The sequence below is a fragment of the Protopterus annectens genome, chromosome 1.part2 (genome assembly GCF_019279795.1).
Source record: "Protopterus annectens isolate FY-2018-M chromosome 1.part2, PAN1.0, whole genome shotgun sequence".
Classification (NCBI taxonomy): Eukaryota; Metazoa; Chordata; order Ceratodontiformes; family Protopteridae; genus Protopterus; species Protopterus annectens.
The window spans coordinates 1,003,563,186-1,003,582,844 of NC_056727.1; the positions used below are offsets into that span (position 1 = coordinate 1,003,563,186).

The following is a 19,659-nucleotide window of genomic DNA, read 5'->3' on the forward strand; positions in this document are numbered from 1 at the left end:
AATCTGTACATTTTACGTTTCTTATATCTATGAATTCTCTTTTTTTCTGCTTTAATCTTCTCTTCACTTATATGCTTCCAAGGATAAACAACATTTCTCCATTATATTTTCATACTGAATCCTTCTATTTTTTCTATCTTTCCTATATCAATTTTTCATAGCAGTATTTTCCTTTGATATAATTTCATATCCATGCAATGCACTTTTTTAAATATTCCAACTTTTCCCAAATTGCTTTATGTTGCCCTTCTATGATTTTGTTAGCAACTTTTCTTTATCATTCCTATTTACTAAGATTTTGTGCAAATTTAACAAAAAAATCATGTACAGTTGGGTATAACAAGCTCAACCTTCCTTCTTTGTTGTTTACATTAAGAATGCCTGTTTTCACTGAGTTTAAAACCTTGATCTACAAAGGAAAGTAAAAATAACATTCATTAGATCCTTTTCTAATGTTAATTGGATTGTACATACATTAGCTAAATGACAATTTTGCCTAATATTATAGAGTTACTTAAATTTGCCCTTTTCCCTTTTTAATTTCTCCAAATCTTTTGGGCTTCTAATACCATGACAGGAATCAACCCCATTCCTAAGTCAAAGTACAACTAAAGTTCAAAAAATTAGGATTGTTTCACTATTTGATGTCAGCCAAAAGTGCTCTGTGCAGCACCTGCAATGTGCCCAGTAGTGACTCCTTCTGTAAGTCTTATGGAGTTTTTGTGTATTTGTAGCATACATAAATATGATTGTAGACTCTTTTTCGTAAGACCTGTTGCTCCTACTACTATTGGAACTATCTGGGTATCTTTCTTCCACATAGCTCTCATTTCTGCTTGCAAATCCTGATATTTTAAAACTTTCTGTCTGTCTGTAAGCAGGACACTGTAGTTACCGAGTGTGGCAATTTCAATGATCAATACTACTTTTGTCTTCTTTGTTTGGACCACTACATCTGGTTTTCTAGCATCTATCTTTTGAACTGTTGGTAATGGGTGATCCCATATGATGTAGACTTCATTTTCTATAATGCTTTGCGGCTAATGTTTCCAGTATTTTTCAGCCACTTCAGTACTATAATGTTTGCACAATACTCAGTGCAGCTGTCTTGCCACATTATTATGCCTTTCAGTATACAGTCCTTCTGCCATTAGTATGTCGCAACCAGCAATGAAGTTGCTGTATGACAGCCTAAATGTTCTCTAAAATATGAAGAGATTCACATTCTAATGTCATATTTCTCCATTGCTGCTGTCTTAATTGTTCATTCCCAAATGTTAGCCCTAAGATTTCAGTCTCTTCTTCATTAAATTTAATGCCCTGTATTTCTACTCAAAAAGTAATCCTTTACTTTTTTATTTATTAATAGTCAATCCTAGCTTCTTTTGTTTTTATTAAGCATTTATATGACTGTTTTCATCCATTCTGTATTCTTGACAGCTAATACTAAATCATCTGTATACTTAAACTTAACTGGAATCATAATTCTTTCTGGTGTCTGATATCTAGCTTTTTCCAATATTAAATTGATCTCAGTGACCACTGTATTCATAATTAATGCAAATAAAATGCTACTGGTTGGACATCCTTATTTAATACCACTTCTTAGACTTATAATTTCACTTACCCATTCATTGACTACTAATCTTGCCTTGTTTTGTGATGTAAACTGACTTGAAAACATTTATTATTTTATTGCTTATATTATATTCCTCTAAAATTTTCCACAATGCTTTGTGTTGATCTTTGTTGAAAGCTTTATTTATGTCTCCTAGTAATATTTTTAATTCAGTTCTTCTGTTTATGTCAACTACCAATTCTCTTATTAATACGAATAGTTCCTGACTTCCTTTAGGATCATAGGAAGTTACAAGGGTAATGCCCCTAGGGCCCTTACAAGCCTAGCCAAGTTCTTCCCTTATTTTCATAATCAGCACCTATTGCCCCTGTCCAAGAGGGACACAGGTGGATTCCCCGGGGTGAATTTATAGTTACTCATCAAATCTTCCAGACTGCGTTTCAAGAGGACTCTGTTTGACATGAAGTGGGAGTCTGTTCCAAAGGTATGATAACCACTGGGAGACAAATCTGTCCCTCCAGCAGGTTTTATTAATGTCACATACCAGGTTAAGGTCTTTAGAGTGAGTAACCTGTGTACCATTTGACTGAAGGATATGCAGCATTTCTAGTAAAGCAGGGTCAAAGATTGCCTTATAAACAAGGCAGAGATTACCTCTGAGTTGTCTGTATGAAACAGAATAAAGTGACAGTGATTTCAGATGATCGACATAGGATTGTTGCTGAATGCCTTTAATCTTCCTTGTGAGGAACCTTTATGGTTTCTCAGATTGCTGCAGGTGCTTGGAAAGGTAAATGCCAAAAGGGGTATTGTCCTTACTATTGAGATGAGCAGTACAGAATGTTCTTACCATGGTGGAGACATGGTGATCAAAGGTAAGGTTGCTGTCAACATGTGTGCCCAGGTCTCTCACCACTGAGTGCACACTTAGTGTATTGCTACTGATGTGGTAGTTAGCAGGAACATCACTCTTACTGAAAGGGATGATAATACATTTTTTTGCATTGAGTTTAAGGTCATGACTTTGACACCAATCATTTGTTTGTGTAAGATCCTCTTGTAGGATGTTGACGTCATTTAGAGATTCTATGACTACTGCCAATTTGTAGTCATCAGCAAACTTTGTCAGGCACAGGCCATTAGTTTTTGCTTGTACTTCAGAGAAATAGATTCCAAGCAGCAGAGGTGCCAGGACTGATTCTTGTGGAACAACACTGGTTACAGGTCTGCTGCTGCAGGTGGATTCCCATATTTTGACTATATGGGTTCTATCAGTGAGCCAGTTAGTGACCCATCTAACAATATAAGGGTTGATATCTAGTTTTTATTACTGTTGTCCGCATGAATAATTTGTCCAAGTTTTATGCTGGATGCCCTTCCAGACGCAACCCTCCCCATTTATCCAGGCTTGGGACCGGCACAAAGAAATGCACTGGCTTGTGCATCCCCAGTGGCAGTGGCAGAGAGGTAAGATTACGTTGGTTTGGACATGTGCTGAGGAGGGATGCTGTGTATATTGGGAAAAAGATGCTAAGGATGAAGCTACCAGGTAACAGGAAAAGAGGAAGGCCTAAGATAAGGGTTATGGATGTGGTGAGAGAGGACATGCAGATGGTTGGTGTGACAGAGCAAGATGCAAAAGACAGGAAGAAATGGAAACAGAAGATCCACTGTGGTGACCCCTAACGGGAACAGCCAAAAGAAGATGATGATGATCTAGTTTTTATTAATTTCTCAAAGCCTTTTGGGTTTCTAATACCATGACAGGATTGGACCCCATTCCTAAGTCAAAGTACGATTAGAGTTCATGAAAGTAGTATTGTTTCAATCTTAGATGTCAGCCAGAAGTGCTCTTCACATTACCCACAATGTGCCCAGTTATATCTCCTTCTGAAATTCGTATGGAGTTACATGTATTGGTAAAATATATATATACGATTGTAGATTCTTTTTTTATGAGACCTGTTGCTCCTACTCCTATTGGAATGGTCTGGGTATCTTTCTTCCACATTGCTCTCATTTCTGCCTACAAATCCTTGAATTTTATGAGTTTGTGTCTCTCTGCATGCAAGACACTGTAGTCACTGGGTGTGGGGATTTCAATGATCAATGCTACTTTTGTCTTCTTTTCATGGACCACTATATCTGGTTTTCTAGCATCTGTCTTTTGAACTGTTGATAATGGGTGATCCCATGTGAAGTCAAATTCATCATTTTCTATGATGCCTTGCGGCTCATGTTTCCAGTGTTTTTCAGCCACTTCATTAACATAATGTTTGCACAATCCCCAGTGCAGCAGTCTTGCCACATTATTATGACTGTCAGTCTATAGCCCTTTTGCCATTAGTATGTCATGACCAGCAATGATGTGTGCAACTGTTTCCAATTCTGTTTTACAAAACCTACATTTGTTTGTTTCTCCTACATGTTCAATGGACTTTGTAAAACAACATGTATGTAGTCAACTATCTTGGACCGCCAATATTAACCTTTTATCTCTTGGTTGTAATTTGCCTCTTCTTAACCATTCCTGCATTCAATGCTCATCCACATGAGGTTCAGAAGTTTTCTATACTTGCAACAATATTTATACATTTTCTGAATTTCTTGCCTTCTCATCTGGTCCTTCATCTTATATCCTTTATTTTGTTTTTTTGGCACATTCAGTTGCTGCCTGATTTTTATCTACTTTTGGTTTGATTTCCATTCCTGCTTGACACCATGCCGATATGCTTCTGCTAGACTAAGCAGGGAAGTCATCTTAGATTTATTCTCCTCATGTTTCAGAACTTTCACTATGTTTGGGTCTGTGAGGTCAGCAGATATGTGTGCAGTCCCACGATTGCAGATCTATATATGTAATCAATTTTAGGGTGGTCCATACCTCCTTCGGAATGGGGAATATATAATCTTGGTATGCAATAATTTTTATAAATCATTTAGTGAGCAGGAAGCATCCTTCTTGTTTTCCTGTCTAATTTATCCCACATGTTTTGAGGCCAGTCAGTAACTCCAAAACTGTAAGTTAGGACAGGAAGAGCAAATTGGTTTATAGCTTGAATTGTGTTCTTATATGTCAATGCTGTTTTCAGGATTAATTTAAGTATTCTAAAGTATTCCTTACTGAGTTTTATTTGCATTTGTTCATGTTTTATTGTTGATCTTTCATCAATTACCAAATATTTATACACTCTCTCTTGTTGAAGTTCATTTATATCACATTATTGTCCCAAACTGATGTTTTCTTGCTGCTGGAGTTTTCCTGCTTTAAAGGTTGTTTTTGCACATTTATCAAGACCAAATGACATTCTAATATCATCTGAAAAAGTTTTGACAACTTGCAGTTGTGCTTTCAATTCCTTGTGCTTTCAGTTCCTCATCAGATGAGCCATACAGTTTTAAATCATCAACAAAAGAGAAGATGAGAAGTCTTTACACTTTGTTGTTTTCTAGGAGCCAAATTATAGCCAGGCCATAGCTGTTAAGTAGACAGCTTAATGGGTTAAGGGCAAGACAGAATAGCAGCTGTGACAAAGAGTCACCCTGAAATATTCCCCTTTGAACTTTTATCCCTGGAATAATAATTTGTCCTTCATCATGGCTTAATTGCAAAATGGTCTGCCACTGTTTCATGGTTACTGCAATGTAGTCAATCAGTGTAGAGTGCATCTTATACATGTTTGACTACTCTTTTATCCATGAATGTGGGATACTATCAAATGCTTTTTTATAATCAATCCATGCCATACTTACAATCTTCCCCTTTTTACAGTTCTCCACTATGAGTTTATTTAACAACAAATGATCCTTTGCTCCATATGACTTTCTTTTATTGCCCTTTTGTTCTGCTATCATAATTGAGTTTTCTTCTAAATGACTATAACCTCTGTTGGCATCAATTCCAGTATATAGTTTATACTTTATTGGAAGGCAAGTTATTGGTCCATAATTTTTGGGTAGCTTGCAGGTTCACTGTTAAGTAGTATTGTTTTTCCTGTTGTTAGCGAGGTATGTGTCTGTTCAGGGTGTGCATAGAAATAGTTCTTACTCATGGATAAATCTTTGTGCAAACCAGAAGTTAACTACTGCATCTGGACCGGGGGTTTTCCAGTTAGAGACTTTTCTTAACTTTGTTTCAATCTCTCTGGTTGTTACTTCATCCCATCTCATAACCTTTACCTTTAACCTTCTTATTCTTTCATTTACCCTTCTATTGATTTAGCATCTTTATCTTCCACAGGATCTTCATAAATACTTCTCCAGAATGTATCTATATCCTCTTTTTTTAGTGGTCTTTCAATTCCATTTACCTTGCTTCCCAGTTCTCAATAAAACTGTTTTGATGTCAATAAATTGATACCTAGCTGGGTGAGTTTGTCAATGATGCTTGAGTGGAGAATGGTGTCAAAAGCCTTGGCTAAGTCTAGGTACACTGTATGCACAGATTTCCCCTTTTCTAAGGCCTTGGTGACTGTCTCGAAGAAGTCCATCAGGTTTAACAGGCATGATCTCCCTTTGACAAATCCAGAGTAAGGTTAAGTGTTTGGCGATTGCCTATATCTTTGTTGGGATGTACTTCAAATTGCCAAATACTTCATCGAATCCCATTTTCTCATACTTCACATCATTGACTGTCATTATATTGAACTCCCAAAACTATAAAAAGGAACTGCCAAGAAAGGAATGACATGACCACCAGGACAAAACAACAAACATTAAAACAAAAAACCCTCCAAGTGGGGAATTTCGCTTCCACACCTCTCAATGTGGGGGCTTTGCCTCCCACACCTCCCCTAACTAAATATACCAACTCTGAGCTCAAACAGCAGTGGGGGAAGGGCAAAGTTCACCATGTTGGCCAAGTGTTTCCTTTCACGGAGTTCCTTTTTATAGCTCTGGGAGTTTCATATAATGAGAGTCGATGAAGTGAGGTTGATAAAATGGGATTTGATAATGTACATATTCAATATTTTGAAGTACACCCTTTTGTTAATAAGGTCCATGATGATTCGCTCCAAGGACTTGCAGATAAGGCTAGTCAGGCTTATAGGTCTATAGTTCTCAGGGTCACTGGAAGCACCACCTTTGTGCAAGGGTATAATGGTGGCCATTTTCCATTCAGCTGTGATAAAGTCAGTGCATAGACTATGAGTAAAATGAGTACCCAATGGTGTTGCTAAATCTTGTTGGAGCCCCTGGAGGACGCACCCTGGAATGTTATCAGGTCCTGTACATGCTGTGCTTGTGGCCTTAGAGAGGGCATTTATGACCTGCTCTTTAGAGATACAAGATAGAGGACAGGTGGTAGGGATGTCATGGGGTACATGTGGTGGGGGCAGGGTGTAAAGTTTTACCAGAACCTGTCAGCTAACAGGTTAGCTATGTCCACAGGCTCAGCATATGTGGTATCATTAATTACCAGTTTGGCACAAATCTGGGCCTTTCCTTTTAGGTTATGGATATAACTAAAAAAAACTTTATGGTTATCTTAGCTGACAAAGCTAATTTGAATTCATAGTTTGCTTTGGAGGACTTTACAAGAGGTATTATTTGCTTGTTTAAGCTAAGGAGGGAGTGTTTCCAGTTTAGGGCTCTCTCTCTCTTACTCTCAGACAGCAATTTCTTTCTGCTATTGTAAAGCCTCTTAATGGCAGTAGACTATCAGGCAGGTTTGCTCTTCCTTGAGGAGCTTAATTTGGTCCTATAAGGTATGGCCAAGTCAGTGCAGTTATACAGGTGCTTGTATAAAGCATTGGTGTAGAACTAGGCATAGTTACCAGCTCAAACGGAGGTGGGAGGTGCAGTGAAGCTATTTATACCATCTTGTAAGAAGTTATAATCTGCTTTGTAGAAGTTTTTTAGCTTAGTTGTTGTGGGGTGGGGGGTTAGGCGTGATATTTACTTCAAATGAGGCTGATTTGTGGTCAGATCTCACCAGGGAAGACCTTACAGTGGGGATGCTACAGTGGTCCCTCATATTAGTAAGCACCAGATCCAGGATGTTGCCACCCCTTGTGGGGGTGTCAACCAGCTGGCCCTGGGCATTGAAGTTTATGAAGTCAAGGAACCTTTGGGCAAGTGAATTTGAGCATGAGTAATTTAGATAAACTCACCCAAAACCATGGTGGTTCTGTTGTATCTTGATAGACTCAAGTAGATCCTAACAGACAGTGATTCATGGAGGGTGTCCTGTAGCTGCCAATGATTTCAATAAGTGTCCTACCAACAGTTAATTGCACCTGAAGTATCACCAGGGAACCATACCGTTTAACCAATCTGGAGGTGTATTTATCTTTAATGAATATTGATAAACTGCCTCCTTTAGTTTTCACACCTTCAGTTTGTGGTCTGAATGTGTGGAAGGAGGTGCAACCCAGTATGGCTGGGGTGCTCGACACAGCCTTGAACCAGGTTTCTATGACTGCACATGTCTGTGTCTTCCAAGGTTAGGACTGCTTCCAGTGAGTGCAGTTTCATGTTAAGACTCCTGGCGTTTAGCAGCATAACTTTGACATTATATTTAGATGGAGTTTTTATGTCTGGAATTTGTCCTTGAGATACTGCTTAAAGAAGGGTGGCAAAAGCCTTAGTCAGTAGCCAACATATCAGAAAATAACTTATTAACTTTATTTGCCATCCTTTTTTTCTATTTTTTTTCACGAAAATCTTATAATCTATATTATTTAGTCTAATGGTCTCCAATTTTATATCCACTTTTTCTCCATTTTTCCATATGAATTCCATTGCCCCTAAACAAATTTTTCATTTATACCTTTTTTTCAAACCATTTATTCATAACTTGTACTAAATATTCTTTTTGCCATTCTTGCATATTTTTGTACATTAAGTATTTGATTACCTCTATCCCTGTAGCTGATTCTACATTTTCTGTCTTAAGTAGATTTATTTAATTCCATTATTGTAATCATTTCTTCCATCCTTTTGTTGTCTACTTCAGTTAACTTATTTAATTTCCATCTATCTTTTAATGTAATATCACTTACTGAAAATGTCTCTACCATATATTCTTTAATTGTTTTCATAATTTCTTCTTGTGTGTTTACTATACCACCTTTTCAGTCTTTTAATTCTCTCATTATTCTTGTATTTTCTTTAACCATTTTAACTAAGTATGGTGCTACTTCTTCTTTCTTTCCATGCAAAAATATATTTGCTTAAACAGTCTTTTTTTAATCTTATCTTGATTCATTTCATACAGCTTTCTTTCTTTTTCTATAAACTCATCCTCTTACTTGCTATAATTCTGAATAGTTGGTTACTCATTTCCTTACATACATCAAAAGCTTGCAGTCTTTTCAGTTTTTGCCATTTTAATGCCCCTTTTCTATATTTTTCTTTAAAATTGATTCACCAACTCATCCAGTCTTTATAAAATTCTCTCATTCCTATATGATCTTGCCACAATTGTAGCATTATATATTTTGCCTGTTCATCCAATTTTGATTCATTAATTATTTTTATTCCTTTACCTATTTTTATATAATTCCTTCATTCTTGTATTTCTATCCATATGGCTAAATGGTCTGAAAATCCTGTGTTTCTACATCCTTGATGTAAAATAACCCAACTGTCTGGAACAATAAAATAGTCAGTTTCTGATCTTAAATTGTTTCTTTTGTATCTGCAATTCCTATTTTGGCATAAATGCATTTTGTTATAGTTAATCATATCAAAAATTACTTTAGCATCTGCTCCTTCTTTATGTCTGTGTCTTAAATCCCAATTAAAGTCCCCCATTACAATTATTTGCATGTTTAAATTTACATGATCCATTATTTTTCTAAACATAATTTCCCTTTGTTTCTGTAAGGTATATGCATAAAGTGTAATTACTCTATAAACTTGATTGTACACCTTATGTCTAATAGTACTGTTCTTCCAATCGGTACTACTGTATAATCCAAAAGATTTATCCATTATTTAGGGTCTATATTAGATAAACAAAAGTTTATCTTACCGAACGCTGACATTATCGAAAATCCCGGAACTCGAAACTGCAGTTTTGGGGGGGCTGCGCCCCCCGCTAAATATATATTACAACTCCGAAATCGCACTACAGTGAGGAATGGCAAATATTCCCGTCTTCACTGTACTACGATCTCACAATTCCGGTTTCGGGTTCTGGGATTTTTTCTCATGTTAACGTTCGGTAAGATAAACTTTTGTTTATCTAATATAGACCCATTCTTTATATAGGATGGCTATACCAGAGCACTTTGCCATTATCTAAATTCCAAATTATCTTGCCTTCCCATAAACCATTATTTTATGTTATTCTAATAACTATAAGTGCTATGATATCCATATCTAATGTTATACTGCATTCTACCAGTCCTAGCCTGCGATGAATATTCTTCGTACTATTGACATTAATGGCTAAGATTCACACTATAGTGAATGAATTTTATCTTCATCCTTTTCTCTTTTTGCTTTCTCTCACAGATATATTTTTGGCCTTACATTTTCTGTCTTTCCTCTTTTACCTATGGAACCTCTTTTGTTCTTACTTTTACCCATTTACTTTTTCTGTCATCACTTGTATTGCTTATTTCTTCTTTCTCATTTGTTTTCTTATCACTACATCATTCATACTCTCTCACACACCAATTGTTGCTTCAATATCATTAATTTGTTTATTTTGCACTTCCTCTATAAGGTCTGATGAAATTTTCTCTGATCCTATTCCTGTACTAATATTGTCTCTTGTGTATGTTTCTCTAATTCTGTACAAACCATCCCAGAATGACCTATATTTCACATTTTGTACATTTTTGTTCACATTTCTTTGCTCCATGACCCCATTTTTCACATATAAAACATTTTCTTTTATCACAATTACTAATTAAGTGATCCTCCTTGCCACATAAAAAACACATCTTGGGTTGTTCCCAGTATCTCACCATGTCTTTGTTTCCATCAATAGTAATTATATTTGGTAAATGTACAATTATTTCATCTTGCATTTTCAGTATTGCACCACATTCCCAAACCCAGTCCATAAGCTTCTATTATAGTATATTTTTGTTACATGTATAATGTCTCTGCAAATAGTCTTTAAATGTTATTTTAAGTCATCTTTTTCAATTTCATTTCTAAATTGCACAAACACTTTCTTCTTGGCTTCTCTATAAAAAAGCCTGTATCATAGGTTCATAGGTTGGTACTTGGCTATCAGCCCTAGGGCCTATACAAGTCTAGCCATAACAATTCCCTGGCTATTTCTTCCCACACTATTTACTTCCCTGGAACCCTGTCTAGCAGGGTGACTGATGTGATCCCCGGGGTGAATTTCCTTTCTCCCATCCAATCATCAAGGTTCCTTTTGAAGAGGGCCAAAGAGGCGCTCTGCTTGACATATATGGGCAGTCTATTCCAGAGTCTGGGGAGTCTCTGGGTCAGGAACCTATCCCTCCAGCATGTTTTGTTTATTGTGATGACAAGATTTGGATCCCTGGAGTGCGTGGCTCTGATGGATTGGGATTTCTTTAAGTGTAGCATGTCCAACAGCTCTGGGTTTGACATGGCCTTGCATGTTATGCAGAGATCGCCTCAGAGTAGATGATATGTGACAGAGTATAGTTGGAGTTTTTTAAGGCGGTCAGGATAGGGCATCTGCTTTAGGCCTGTGATTCTTTTAGTGAGGTATTTCTGAGGCCTTTCCAGTTGTTGCAGATGCCTTGAGGGGCACTGTATTCTATAATGGGTCTAATGAGGGATGAGTACAGTGTGACAATGACCTCCTTTTTTCTGGATGAAAAGCCCTTAGTGATGAGGTGTGCCACATAGAAGGATTTCCTGACTGTTGTGGCAATGTGTTTATTGAAGGTGAGACCACTGTTCACATGTGTCCCTAAGTCTCATCACACTTTCGGTGTTTAGTGTACTGCCACCTATGTGATAATTCATGGGTACATGTTCTTTGCCAAAGGGGATAACTATACATTTCTTGGTATTGAGCTTGAGCCCATGGCTCTGGCACCAAGCATCTGTTTCTGTAAGGCCTTTTTGTAGCGTATCCACATCATTTGGGGATACAATAATGGCTCCCAGTTTGCAGTCATCTGCAAACTTTGTTAGCCAGAGTCCCTTAGTGTTGGCCTGTACTTCAGAGAAGTAGATGCCAAACAAAAGAGGTCCCAGGACTGAACCCTGAGGTACTCCACTTATCACTTGTCTGGAGCTGGATTTGGAGTCTGCTACTTTTACAGTGTGGGTTCTGTCAGTAAGCCAGTTGGCAACCCATCGAATGACATAGGGATTAATGCCCAGCTTAGTAAGTTTATCTATGATTCCAGAGTGGGGGATGATGTCAATGGCCTTGGCGAGGTCCAGATAGGCTGTGTGGACTGCCTTACCCTCGTCCTTGGCTCTGGAGACTGATTCAAAGAAGTCAAGGGTCAGGAGACAAGATCGGCCCTTCACGAACACAAACTGGGTGGGGTACAGTGTTTTAAGGTTGCCAATGTCTTTGTTTATAAGTTCCATGATAATACATTCCATGGCCTTGCAGATCAGGCTCGTCAGACTAATGGGGCAGTAGTTCCCGGGATCCAAGGTGGATCCTCCCTTGTGGACTGGGATAAATGTATTTTCTTTTATCATACTTTTCTAAAAACCTTTCCATACGTTGAGCCTCTTCAGAAAGTGTCATAAAATGTATCCTTATTAATACAAATAAAGGCTTTTACCTCTCTGGGTTCTATCCCCAGTGATGCTATACCTCATACCTGTCTAATACCTTGTCTACCTTCCTCCTTATGATCACGAGAAATGTTCTTTTAATTTCTGCCTTTTTCCTTCCTGTCTTTCTCCTTCTCTCACTGTTTGTACATACAATCTCTTTTCTTCTTTTTTCTCCTGTGAATTTTCATTTCCATGAATCCTGTCCATTATCTTTCCCCACGATGCTGCCTTTTCACTCTCTGGTTTGCTATGGTCTATTAACTCTTTTAAGTAGATATCCAACAACCTTCCCAGCTGGAGGGATGTAACAACACATTCTGATGTAGAAATATCTGTTGAAATCAGATTTCATTGAAAGATGGCCTCCGAATCCACCACCATGCTATTTTCTGCCTGTTTTTTCTCTCCTATCGCTCTGTCCACATCACTGCCACCATTCTCCTCCTTTCTTATGTCTTCCCACTCCTTCTCTGCTATACTAGCTTCCACAGTTGTTCAAGTAACAGCACTTTCACCCTCCATAGCGATCACCACGCTCTCCTTCTCCTCCATGCTTCCTGCTTCTCTGAACCACCTTCACACTCAGAGAGGAAAACAGGAAGTGCCACACTGAATTACGTCCCTGTATGATCGCTCGTACAAAGAGTAGGGGAAGTTCCCTGATGCCCTGGCCAAATTTCTCCTAGTAGTATAAAGACCACCTTGGGTCTCCTCTGAAAAAATGCTATTAGTCTGGTAGGACTAATCTGGTCAACAAAGGATAAACAAATTAAAAATTTGAAACATCTCTGTAATCATTTCAAAAGTAAATACAAAACAGTATGCACATTGACAGTTTTGAACAATGTTTATGGAAACTGAGAGACAAGTAATCTGATTCCTCTGATTAGATTTTGTCCATATTTTCATCTCATGAAACATATTTTCCACTCTCCTGCTCAGTCTACAACAATTCATCCAAAATATTATCCTTACTACCCTCCCAACAGAGGGTTGTAATAACATATCCATTGTTGTTTTGAATATTTGCTTCTGATGAAACAAACAAATTTTGCTGAAACAGTTCCTCAGAATCTTGTACAGCATCAAACACTGCACCGGTGTTTGCCTCTGTGCTATCCACCTTCTTGGATCTCCATGAGTGCTGTTCTTTCAGCCACTACTAAGCTAAGATCGGAACAAGCACTCTCCAAATGATTAGGAAAAGTTTCCCCAATGCCCTGGCCAAATTTCCCCTAGTAGTATAAATACTATCTCGGGTACCCCCTGAAAAAAGACTACTATTCTGGGGGACTAACATGTTCAACAAAGGATAAATAAATTAAACGTTTAAAACATCTCTGTAATCATTTCAAAAATAAAGAGAAAACAGTATGCACATTGACAGTTTTGAACAGTGATTATGAAAATAGGGTGGAGACAGACAAGTAATTGGACATTGGAATGGCTGTGGGTGGGGGGACCCCAGTTTATTATCCTGCATAGAGTCCTATTTGACCATGATCCATTTCTGTGTGACACACAATAAATGGTAAGGATACAAAACAACAAAAATACATATAAACTTCTAAAAAGCAATAAGAAATATGATGTTTCTCCTACCTCAATCAATCCTGTCATGGTGCAGAAGGAAATGATTCAATAAAATAAAACCTGTAAATAAAAACAGAAAAGCTTTAACATTTCTGATAACAACAAGCAATCATCTTCCTAACATTAAATCTAAACAAGTAAAACAAGAAAATGAGAAAATACAAAAACAACAAATTATTTTGCTGTTACATTGCAAATACAGGCATAAATCATATATTCCAGATGTGAATACAGCCAATTATAACTTTAGAAACAAAAATAGTCCCATGAAGTCTTTTCTGCATAGATGTTCTCTTTCACTTTTCCACTATAATGACTATACTTGCTTCACTTTTTCCCACCCAAACTGCTAACCTCTTTCTTAAATATCCCTCTCAACAATATCAGCAATCAAACACTGTCTTGTCCCTTTACGTACAGCTGGTTATCACAGCTACACCCACATACTTAACACAAGATACAATACCCCACTCAGGCATTATAGATAAGCTCACCAGCTTAAATATAAACCCCTAGATGGATTGCAAACTGGCTCAAGGACAGAACCCACATGGTTAGAATTGCTGGAGCCATGTCAGACTCCAAACCAGTTACAAGTGGTGTCCCACAAGGCTCAGTCCTGGGACCTCTCTTGTTCGGTATATATTTCTCGGAGGTACAGGCCAACATGGAAGGACTGTGGCTGACCAAGTTCGCAGATGACTGCAAACTGGGTGCCATAATCGACTCTCCAGCTGACACAAACATCCTCCAAAAGGGTATTGTATCGAAGGCTTTTGCAAGGTCCTGGTAGGCTGTGTGGACCACCTTCCCCTCGTCAATGGCCTTGGTGACTGTTTCAAAGAAATCAACCAGGTTTAAGAGGCAGGATCTGCCCTTAACAAAGCCAAACTGGGTAGGATCCAGTGTCTGTAGGTCCCCAATATCTTTATTTATGAGGTCCATGATGATCCTTTCCATAGCTTCGCAGACCAAGCTAGTCAGGCTTATGGGGCGATAGTTTCCAGGATCCGTTGAGGCACCACCTTTGTGGAGAGGGACCACTGTTGCTGTACGCCACTCTTTGGGTACATATCCTGTAGTAAGGCTGAGATTGAACAGTAGTTTTATGTTTGGGTTTAGCTCTTCTTGGAGTTCATGTAGGATGCAGCCCGGGACACAGTCTGGTCCCATTGATGCTGTGTTTTTTGCTTTGGAGAGGGCAGCTCTTACCTGAGCATCTGAGATGTCAGGGGGGCAGCACTCTGCTGGGATAGATATTTGCCCTTTTGGTGGGGTGGAGAAGTTTGCGCTGAACCTGTCAGCTAGGATGTTGGCAATGTCTGTGGGTTCGGTGTTTTTTATGTCATTTTGGACTAATTCTGAGCATATCTGGGAATTCCCACCCAGGTTCCTAACATAATTAAAGAAAGCCTTGTGATTATCCTTAGTGTCCTGTGCAATTTTTCTCTCTAAGCTGGCCTTAGACGATTTTATGAGTGCCCGTAGTTTTTTTGCTAATACTGATCAGAGATGCCTTCCCTTTTTGGGATTTTGCTCTATCATGTAGTAGCTTCCTCCTTCTATTGTATAGTTTGTTTATGGCTGGGGTCCACCAGACAGGACGTCTGCCTTTGGAGGATTGGGTCTTGGTTTTATTTGGGATTGCATGATTCATGCATTCCTGAAGGTGTTCATAGAATGTGTTTATAAAGGATTCTGCAGTCTGGGCCATATTTTCCACAGGCCCGGGGGCTTTGAAGGATTTCACCTCGGTTTTGAGGAGTGTGAAATTTGCTTTAGAGAAGTTTTTCACTATGGTTTTCAGGGCAGGGGGTGGAGTCGGGATGAGAATATCCAGTGAGATTAGTTTATGGTCTGATCTTACCAATGAGGGATACACTTCTGGTCTGGAGCATAGAGTCCCCATGTTGGTGATGATCAGGTCCAGTATGTTTTCCCCTCTTGTGGGAATGGTAACAAGTTGTTCCATAGCATTTGAGTTTATAAATTCTAGGAACCTTTAGGCTAGGGTGTTGGAGCTAGAGTAGTGCTCCCAGTCTATGTTTGGGTAGTTGAAGTTGCCCAATTTAATGGTGTTTGGAGAGACCTTCATATTTTCCAGTGTTCTCAGGAAGGCCGAGTGGGGTTCCTGGGTTTGGGAGGGTGGTCTGTAGCAGGCTATAAACTGGAAGGCAGTTTTACCCACTGTTAGTTGCACATGGATAGTCTCTGATGCTTCGTGCTGTGCCACCAACCTGGAGGTGTGGGTATCTTTGACGAATATTGATACTCCCCCTCCTTTTGTGGTTCGGTCCAAGTTTTGGGTCTGAAAAACATGGTATGAGGTATAACCTGGTAGTGCTGGGGTGCTCTCGGGAGCCTTGAACCAGGTTTCTGTTACTGCACAGATATCGATGTTCTCCATGCTAAGGAGAGTTTTGAGTGTGTGCATCTTGAGGTTTAGACTTCTGGCATTGAGTAGCATTACTCTTAGTTTCTTATCCCTTGTGATACCTATGGAGGTGGGTTTGTCTTTTGAGCCTTGCCTAAAAAGGCACTATGGGGGTAGCAAGAGCCTTTGCCAATATCCAAAAGCCCAGGGGGTGACAGGTGCAAGCCATCCCTAGCGAAGCATCGTGGCTTGTCGAGCATGTCACCCTGGCTGACAGGCATTGCATCCCCTTTGAATGACACCAATACTTAAGTCAATTGTTGAAATTGATCATCTTGTCTTTATATTGTGGCATCATTCTTGGTGAGGGTAAGATGCTACTCAAGGTCAGGGTCATACCGGCCTGGGCTACATGCTCAGAGAGCTCCTCTGTGTCTCTTTTCATGTAGTCCAGGGAGGTACGTCTCAGGTCATTCACACCAGCATGGACAATGACTGAGTCATATTTGTACTTGCCTTGGAGTGACCTGAGTGCTTGTGTTATGTGGCGGATCCTAGCGCCCGACAAGCAGCTCACCGTGACCTTCTCCTTGTTCAGCCTGGTGAGCAGGACGTCAGTGTGCCTGATGATAGAGTCACCTATTACAAGTGTATCAGGTGTGTTGTTTAGCCTTAAGGGCTGTGACTGTTCAGCACACTGGCTTTGTGAGCTATGTGTTGCACGTGTTTTGTTTTGGGGTAGCGGTTGCTTGGGTGTCTGCTTTGGAGGTCTCTGCTGCTTAGGCAGATTTTTATTTAGAGCCTCCGAGTATGTTTTTGTGTGTTTATGTGTTTGGTTTGCTGTCATGGTAGGTCTATGTGAGACTGGAATTGTAATGAGTGTGGTTTCCTTCTCCTCCTGACTGGTTTTGCCAGTACTGAGTTGAGAGAGCTTAGCCTCCAGTATGGCTATATGGTTGCATCTCTCACATGTGTTGGAATTTGTTGGGAGGAGGAGAGGGTTGTTTGTGTACATGAGGCAGTTGTAACATTGCCTCAAGATTTCCAGATTCACCAGCTGGACCGGAGAGGAGATTGACAACTGACCTTTGGACATGCTAGAATAGTATTGGGAATTCCTTTATAATTGAAAAAAAAGGGCTAATGGGGAAAAAGGTAATCAAGGGGAGTTTGTGAGGGTGTAGTGCTTTTAATTTTTCAGTGCTGACTTATATAATTGCTTTAGTGAGCAAGTGCCCGGTAACTTAAATGCAATGTGTCACAGGTAACTTAAATGCAAAAATGACAAATGGTAACTTTCTTTCATGTGAAACAAGGAAATAAGTACAGTAAGCAATGCAGATATCACTAGGGATCCACAGAAGCGCTGAAAAGCCGCGTTTTAGGTGGAATTAGCATTTCAGGGAAATAACAAGCAAACAAACAACAAGCATATAAACAAAGCTAGATTCAGCAGGCCTGGATCTAGTCTATGCTACAGCAAACAAGGTGTACCAATTTCAGTAAGAAACAGTTCAAATATGCAGGCACTATAAGCCTTTAACCAGAATTCCCAGCTCAAAAGGGCAGAGTCCAGCCTCTCCTCCCACACGAGTGCAGACCACGAACCTTCTTAATGTAAAATAACTGGCCTGAAGCCCAAGTGCTTAAACCAGAACTAATACACTTTTAGAATAACAGACACTGAGCCCTCAATCAGCAGTTCCCAACTTAGAAGGATGTAAGCTACCTGTCCTGCCACCACAGTGCAGGCCACAAACCTTCCTAATGTAAAACAACTGGTCTGAAGCCCAAGTGCTTAATCCAAAAGACTTAGAATGATAGCTACACTTTAATCAAGTTACTACCAAGCAGTAATAAATACAACTGAATACTTTAAAGAATGCCTGGATTAGTGCTCAAGTTATACAAACAAAGCTAGATTCAGCAGGCCTGGATCTAGTCTATGCTACAGCAAACAAGGTGTACCAATTTCAGTAAGAAGCAGTTCAAATACGCAGGCACTATAAGCCTTTAACCAGAAATTCCCAGCTCAGAAGGGCAGAGTCCAGCCTCTCCTCCCACAAGAGTGCAGACCACGAACCCTTTTAATGCAAAATAACTGGCCTGAAGCCCAAGTGCTTAAACCAGAATTAATACACTTTTAGAATAACAGACACTGAGCCCTCAATCAGCAGTTCCCAACTTAGAAGGATGTAAGCTACCTGTTCTGCCACCACAGTGCAGACCACATACCTTCTTAATGTAAAACAACTGGTCTGAAGCCCAAGTGCTTAAACTAAAAGGCTTAGAATGAGATACACCAAGCAGTAGTAAATACAATTGAGTACTTTTAAGATGACGCAAAAGCAAAATAAAGTAGGAAGAAACACAAATTCAGTAATAGCAGATACATTTTTTTTTTTTTCAGAAAAGTAGCAAAAACAGTAAAATATGTATACTGTTATTGTGGATTAAGCAAGATTTCTTCCTTTAAACATACTTTCAGCTATTCGTCTACCTAGGTTTATGTATATAACCCAAGTTTTTGTTAGGCAGATTACGTAAAATCTTCAACTGTACTTTTCAGCTCTAAATCTCCAGACAACATTTCACTTATATTGCGCCTACTATGACAACCAAATTTTTCCTACCACCATGTCCTCAATCGTCTACTTTTTTAGTCACTTTTATTTTATTTTTAGCTTATACTTGACTGCTTGCTGTTAATCTACATATCTGCATTAAGTATTCTTGCATTTTACAATAAAAGTATTCAGTGTTGTAAATATTCTGTGTCTAAATAATCTGAATTCTGTTGCCTTTATATATTCCTCTATTTACTTCTAGGCTTGTACTCCCGTAAGTGCTATGCCCAATTAACAAATTCAAATAAATAAAAAAACTAAAAACTGGTAACCAAGAAAATTCAATCACCAAAACACACACCACGTCCCGGCACTATTAAGGCTGTCCTTTGTCTCTCTTTTAGTCTGCTACACCTCCGTACTATTTTGCCAGCATAAACCACGAATAACGAATAGGTAGTAAATAATTTCTTTAATTTAAGCAAACAAAACAAGTTAAAAACTCCTCAGATTTAGCGCTTTCATCTCCCACAACGGAGACTTCCTCAGAATCCAGTTAAAGACTAATCCAAACACTCATTTTATATTGTACCTTAATTCCCAACAGTAGTTAATTGATTAATTAATTACTTTGTAGTTTGACTCAGATTTAAAAGGGCAACACTTTTTATGTTGAAAGCATATAAAGTTTGATAAAATGAAAATACTCCATATGAAATGAAAGAATCTAAATATTACTTCCAATAAAGATACTGACTATGTCATAAAGTGCATATTAAGTGCATATAAATAAATAAATGCATATTGAATAAATAAAAATATCTTGATGTTAGTCAAAAAAC

General features: G+C 38.7%; 1 protein-coding gene across 1 annotated transcript in view; it reads right to left on the reverse strand.

The window, feature by feature from the left end:
• The window catches only part of RIMS3 (regulating synaptic membrane exocytosis 3), a 1,682,810-nt gene that overhangs the window by 1,053,463 nt on the left and 609,688 nt on the right, over positions 1-19,659 (reverse strand). The window contains exon 2 of the mRNA XM_044059968.1: positions 13,886-13,936. Coding sequence (XP_043915903.1) covers positions 13,886-13,903 — 18 coding nt within the window. The 5' untranslated portion in view covers positions 13,904-13,936. The remainder of the gene's footprint in view (positions 1-13,885; positions 13,937-19,659) is intronic.